Below are 7,597 nucleotides of genomic sequence, written 5' to 3' on the forward strand. Positions count from 1 at the left end.
CACCCTCTGACAACACTACACACACACACACCCTGACAACACTAAACACACACCCTGACAACACTACACACACACACCCTGACAACACTACACACACACACACCCTGACAACACTACACACACCCACACCCTGACAACACTACAACACTGCACCCACACCCTGACAACACTACACACACACCCTGACAACACTACACACACACACGCTGACAACACTGCACCACACACCCTGACAACACTACACACACACCCTGACAACACTACACACACACACCCTGACAACACTGACAACACTACACACACACACCCTGACAACACTACACACACACCCCTGACAACACTGCACACACCCACACACACCCTGACAACACTACACACACACACACTGACAACACTACACACACAACACTACACACACACACACCCTGACAACACTGCACACACACCTGACAACACACACACACACACCCTGACAACACTGCACACCCTCTGACAACACTGCACACCCTCTGACAACACTACACACACACACCCTGACAACACACACCCTGACAACACTACACACACACACACCCTGACAACACTACACACACACACACACTGCACACACCTGACAACACTACACACACACACACACCCTGACAACACTACACACCCTGACAACACTACACACACACACACCCCTGACAACACTACACACACACACACCCTGACAACACTACACACACACACACCTGACAACACTACACACACACACACCACTGACAACACTACACACACACACCACCCTGACAACACTGCACACACCCACCCTGACAACACTGCAACACACACCCAGACAACACTACACACACACACCCAGACAACACTGCACACACCCACCCTGACAACACTGCACACACCCACCACTGACAACACTACACACACACCCTGACAACACTGCACACACACCCTGACAACACTACACACACACAACACTGCACACACCCTGACAACACTACACACACACACCACCCTGACAACACTACACACACACACCACTGACAACACTACACACACACACAACCTGACAACACTACACACACACACACACCCTGACAACACTACACACACACCCTGACAACACTACACACACACACACCCTGACAACACTACACACACACCCACCCTGACAACACTGCACACACCCACCCTGACAACACTGCACACACACCCAGACAACACTACACACACACACCCAGACAACACTGCACACACCCACCCTGACAACACTGCACACACCCACCCTGACAACACTACACACACACCCTGACAACACTGCACACACACCCTGACAACACTACACACACACACACCCCGACAACACTACACACACACACACCCTGACAACACTACACACACACACCCTGACAACACTACACACACACACCCTGACAACACTACACACACACACACACCCTGACAACACTACACACACACACACCCTGACAACACTACACACACACACCCTGACAACACTACACACACACACACCCTGACAACACTACACACACACACACCCTGACAACACTGCACACACCCACCCTGACAACACTGCACACACACACCCTGACAACACTGCACACACACCCTGACAACACTGACAACACTGACAACACCCTGACACACACACACCCTGACAACACTGCACACCCTCTGACAACACTGCACACCCTCTGACAACACTACACACACACACACCCTGACAACACTACACACACACACACCCTGACAACACTACACACACCCTGACAACACTACACACACACACCCTGACAACACTGCACACACCCACCCTGACAACACTGCACACACACCCAGACAACACTACACACACACACACCCTGACAACACTGCACACACCCACCCTGACAACACTGCACACACACCCTGACAACACTACACACACACACCCTGACAACACTGCACATCCTCTGACAACACTGCACACCCTCTGACAACACTACACACACACACACACACACACTGACAACACTGCACACCCTCTGACAACACTACACACACACACACCCTCACAACACTACACACACACCCTGACAACACTATACACACACACCCTGACAACACTATACACACACACCCTGACAACACTACACACACACACACCCTGACAACACTGCAAACCCTCTGACAACACTACACTACACACACACACCCTGACAACACTACACACACACCCTGACAACACAATACACACACTTCCTGACAACACTATACACACACATCTTGACAACACTACACACACACATCCTGACAACACTACACACACACACCCTGACAACACTACACACACACACCCTGACAACACTATACACACACACCCTGAAAACACTGCACACCCTCTGACAACACTACATACACACACACCCTGAAAACACTGCACACCCTCTGACAACACTACATACACACACACCCTGACAACACTACATATACACACACCCTGACAACACTACACACACACCCTGACAACACTACACAAACACATCCCTCCTGACAACACTACACACACACATCCTGACAACACTACACACACATCCTGACAACACTACATATACAACCATTACAGCACTGAACGCGCATCCTGCAGGAGAGAGACTGGGAGAGGAGGGGTGGGAGGGTGGAGGAGAGAGACTGGGAGAGGAGGGGTGGGAGGGTGGAGGAGAGAGACTGGGAGAGGAGGGGTGGGTGGGTGGAGGAGAGAGACTGGGAGGTTATTGTGTTGTACAGTACCGGAGGTCTCTATCTGTAGTCAGCAGGTTGTTGTGTTGTACAGTACTGGAGGTCTCTATCTGTAGTTGGCAGGTTGTTGTGTTGTACAGTACTGGAGGTCTGGTCTCTGGAGGAGAGAGACTGGGAGAGGAGGGGTGGGAGGGTGGAGGAGAGAGACTGGGAGAGGAGGGGTGGGTAGGTGGAGGAGAGAGACTGGGAGAGGAGGGGTGGGGGGTGGAGGAGAGAGACTGGGAGAGGAGGGGTGGGTGGGTGGAGGAGAGAGACTGGGAGAGGGAGGGTGGAGGAGAGAGACTGGGAGAGGAGGGGTGGGTAGGTGGAGGAGAGAGACTGGGAGAGGAGGGGTGGGTGGGTGGAGGAGAGAGAGAGACTGGGAGAGGAGTGGTGGGTAGGTGGAGTAGAGAGACTGGGAGAGGAGGGGTGGGTGGAGGAGAGAGAGTTTATTCAGAAATCACACGTTGATATGTGTTGGAAAGCCCAGCTGATAAAGAGCAGCAGTCTGGTTTGGGTTCAGTTTGTGGAAAGGAAAAGTAATGTCTCTGGACGGATGACCTGTTTCTAAACACACCTCTCTTTCTTTCCCTCCTTTCGCTTCAGGAAAAGGTGGAGGACGAGAGGAGCGATAAAGAAGAGACTGACGAGTCAGGGGAAGAAGAGGAGGGGGTGGAGAAGAAAGGTGCGGTGCAGAATGGTCACGCCGCTCACAACAACCACCGCAAGACGGAGTAATGAAAACGTGTGCCAGGAAGTAAGAGTGTGAAGAATTCACATCCCTCACTCAGCAGAGTGGGAGAGCTGGAGGGAAGGGGAAAGGGAGAGATGGAGGGAAGGGGAAAGTGAGAGATGAAGGGGAAAGTGAGAGATGGAGGGAAGGGGAAAGGGAGAGATGGAGAGAAGGGGAAAGTGAGAGATGGGGAAAGGGGAAAGGGAGAGATGGAGAGAAGGGGAAAGTGAGAGATGGAGGGAAGGGGAAAGGGAGAGATGGAGAGAAGAGGAAAGGGAGAGAGTGGTAGGGAAAATGGACGAAGGAGAAGGAAAGGCATTCCTAAAGCCTGAGAACTACAGGTAGACCTGTACCTGTGGTTAGATACACTGTTCTACATTATAAACACTCAATCACACACACAATTTTGGATATACTACATTAATTGGCATGGACCTGTTATTATAGTCCATTAATAACACACACACACGGGTAATTCTCACATTTTTCACAAAATGTCCTCTTGAATAACAGATTAGGATCTATACGTATCTATTTCATAATTATTATTCGTTTTTTTTAAATCAGATATTATACTAACATTTTCATAAAATTCTCATTCGTTTTTGTCCAAAAAAGTTATAAATCAATATTTATATATTTTTTTAACATTGCTTCCCTAATGAAAATGCCTGAGACAAATCATTTTAAATTACAATTATTATCAAATGAAAATCAGACTTTTTCCCAATTTGAGCTCTTTAGCTGTTTTCTAAAGGACTACTCTAGATGATGCATCATGGGTGAAGAAATGTTTATTGAAAAACTGGAGTTTTATAGGAACTTGAAAAAAATGGTAATGAGACATATCCACAGACACTGCTTGTATGTAATAAATATTATAGTTTAATGTAAACTTCAACTAGTATACAATTTTTATAATTTATGGAGAAACTACAGTAACATATTTTGTTTTATTTAAATAAGTTAGGTTTTTCTAAATATGTATTTTTATAAAATTACCATGATTTTAATCAGGAGGCATTTCAGTAATGAAAACGCATTTTTATTCTTTTTACATGACATTTTCCCCTAAAACTAGACATCTTAGTCCTAAGAATGATAGTTGATTTTTGCAGATGCATCATAGTTTTGTAACTCAATTTGTTCCAGACATTTTAAAGCTGTTTTCATGAGAATACCTCCCCACACACACACACACACACACACACACACAAGTTAAGAAATAGCATTGGGAACGTCTGTGTGATTTCAGTCCCTCTAAAAGAGTGTTCAAAATGATGTGAATGGAAGAGAGGACAGAATGATGAGAATGAAGGGAAGAAGAGAAGAAAGGGGAGAAGAGAAGGAAGAAGAGAAGAGAAGAAAGGGGAGAAGGAAGAAGAGAAGAAAGGGGAGAAGAGAAGGAAGAAGAGAAGAAAGGGGAGAAGAGAAGGAAGGGGAGAAGAGAAGAAAGGGGAGAAGGAAGAAGAGAAGAAAGGGGAGAAAGTGTGATGCTGCTTCTAGTATGGCTCTTCTTACTGTACTCATGTGCCTTACAGCCAGACTATGGTGCTTTTACCTTGTTCTTTTATTTTTCACTCACCTTGTTGTTGCTCAACCTGCTATAAGCATGTTTTGTCCATGTGCCTTTATGTCCAATACTCCAGTTGCCATGAAAGACAGACTTTAGAAAAGAGACACAACAAGATTTAACCTGACACACAAATACACAATCATGTGAATGTGTCCTTGTGTGAATGTTGATTTGGGGCTGACATACAGATTCGCCGGCCCTGGTTTTTATGATTCTATGCAATTGTGTTTTTTTCTGCTCAGCTCCTGTAGTGCATCTGAATGGGCGTTGTTTGGGACACCTCTAAGCTTGTAGAAGCCATGCAGTAAGATAGTGAGGGAGTCTGGTTGTCTCCCTCACTGGTAGCATGGGTTTAAATACTGCAATGTATGGACCTTGATTTGAGGGCCTGTTAATAAACTGCTTTATTGAATGGTTAATAAACAATGTAATATTGTGAATAACTGGCTCATAAACGATGTAATCATGTTTATAAGCAGCTTATAAGCAGTCCTTCAAACAAAGTGTTAAATCGTTTTGGGGAGTATATTGAGATTCTGCTGATTCTGAATGATGCTCTCCTTTCTCTGCTGATGTCATGTTTATGTGCCAGTGGTAACGCTCTGTCTGTAGACACTCTCCGTTGACATCGGAGAGGAAAATACTTGTTATCAAACAGTTTTACACAGGCAGAACTTTATTTTCAGTATATTTCAAAAGTTTTTGCAAAACAAAAATTGCCATTGTAAATGTAAAGGCAAAAAACAACAGTCCAGCCAGTCAGGATCCCAAATAGAATGTCAATCATTCAGATTTTTTTTTAAGCAATATTTGAACTGTTAGACCAGTTAAGACCAGTATGGACCAGTTGTGGTTTCATTCCAGTGTGGTATGACGCATGTCATCGACTAGAGATGCATTCAACTCCGCTAACGATTATGAAGCTCCCAACTCTGAGCGCCCACCAACAATCCAATTCACCAAGAATGTTCGACAACAGGAGCGAACTGTTCTATTCTATTGAAAACACTTGATTGTGTACTATTTCTTCCAACAATGACCCTGTAAGGGCTAAAGTTTTCTGCAAATGTTTGCAGAGTTGAATGCCAGTCTGGTTTGGTCCAGTCCAATCTGTTTCTGGGCACAATGATCCAGTAGAATCCTGACCCACACTGATGATATCATGCATCATGATGGATATTCATCGGGGGCCTGGATTGGTTGGTCAGAACAGGACATTTCTTCTCAGGAGACTGGAAAGGGCCATTGTAATTGATGCTTTATTTAGGGCAGATTTGTTAGGCCATACTGCCCCGGATTAGATCATTCCGTGTGTGTGGTATGTGTTTTTCTGTTATTCTAGAGTGATTTGAGGTATTATTCCTTTGAGAAACAGGTTTACAGTCATGTTTCATGTTTGACATCATTGTTTCAGAAAAGTTCAGATTTTTCTTGAGTTTGGATTTTAGCAACTCAATTGCTGAGTAAGCAAAAGTATGATACATGGAACAATGGAAGTGTTGTATTTTTATCATTATATATTTTCAATTGTTGTTGTATGTTAAGTGCCTTATCTGTAATGTATGGGATAGCCTACCCTCTCACCTTTCTACCTTCTTCAGCTCCTCTCATCCTCATTCATCCTTTCTCCCTCTTTCTTTAGCTTCTTATTGTTCACTACTCCTTCTACTCATCCATCTCCTCCCTCATTCTGAGATCCTCCCCTCTCACCTTTCTACCTTCTTCAGCTCCTCTCATCCTCATTCATCCTTTCTCCCTCTTTCTTTAGCTTCTTATTGTTCACTACTCCTTCTACTCATCCATCTCCTCCCTCATTCTGAGATCCTCCCCTCTCACCTTTCTACCTTCTTCAGCTCCTCTCATCCTCATTCATCCTTTCTCCCTCTTTCTTTAGCTTCTTATTGTTCACTACTCCTTCTACTCATCCATCTCCTCCTCATTCTGAGATCCTCCCCTCTCACCTTTCTACCTTCTTCAGCTCCTCTCATCCTCATTCATCCTTTCTCCCTCTTTCTTTAGCTTCTTATCGTTCGCCACTCCTTCTACTCATCCATCTCCTCCCTCATTCTGAGATCCTCCCCTCTCACCTTTCTACCTTCTTCAGCTCCTCTCATCCTCATTCATCCTTTCTCCCTCTTTCTTTAGCTTCTTATCGTTCGCCACTCCTTCTACTCATCCATCTCCTCCCTCATTCTGAGATCCTCCCCTCACAGCCTTTCACATCCCCATTCCAACCCTCGTTCATTTGTACTAACCTTGACCAATCTTCCTCTCTTCCCCCGTCGCTTTGGAAAAACAACAGTCACGTAATTACAGTGTTATTTTTTTGTGTGTATTATGATGCTTAAGTATTATCATTAATAATAAAAACAACGATCATGAATCACTACGCCAAACCTGTCTACTCCAATGTTTGTTTTACACACTCAAATTATGAAGTTCTCCTCACTGATGGATAAGGGTTTCCTATGTCTTGGTTTAGGTACTGAGGCCTATAACCTTCTATAAAC

General features: G+C 45.2%; 1 protein-coding gene across 1 annotated transcript in view; it reads left to right on the forward strand.

The window, feature by feature from the left end:
- LOC115124290 (ceramide synthase 2-like) overlaps positions 1-7,483 on the forward strand; it is a 54,277-nt gene extending 46,794 nt beyond the window's left edge. Inside the window, exon 11 of the mRNA XM_065007199.1 lies at positions 3,385-7,483. Within this exon, the coding sequence (XP_064863271.1) occupies positions 3,385-3,516 (132 nt within the window). The 3' untranslated portion in view covers positions 3,517-7,483. The remainder of the gene's footprint in view (positions 1-3,384) is intronic.
- Positions 7,484-7,597: the final 114 nt, after the last annotated feature.

This window comes from Oncorhynchus nerka, linkage group LG3 (genome assembly GCF_034236695.1).
Source record: "Oncorhynchus nerka isolate Pitt River linkage group LG3, Oner_Uvic_2.0, whole genome shotgun sequence".
Classification (NCBI taxonomy): domain Eukaryota; kingdom Metazoa; phylum Chordata; class Actinopteri; order Salmoniformes; family Salmonidae; genus Oncorhynchus; species Oncorhynchus nerka.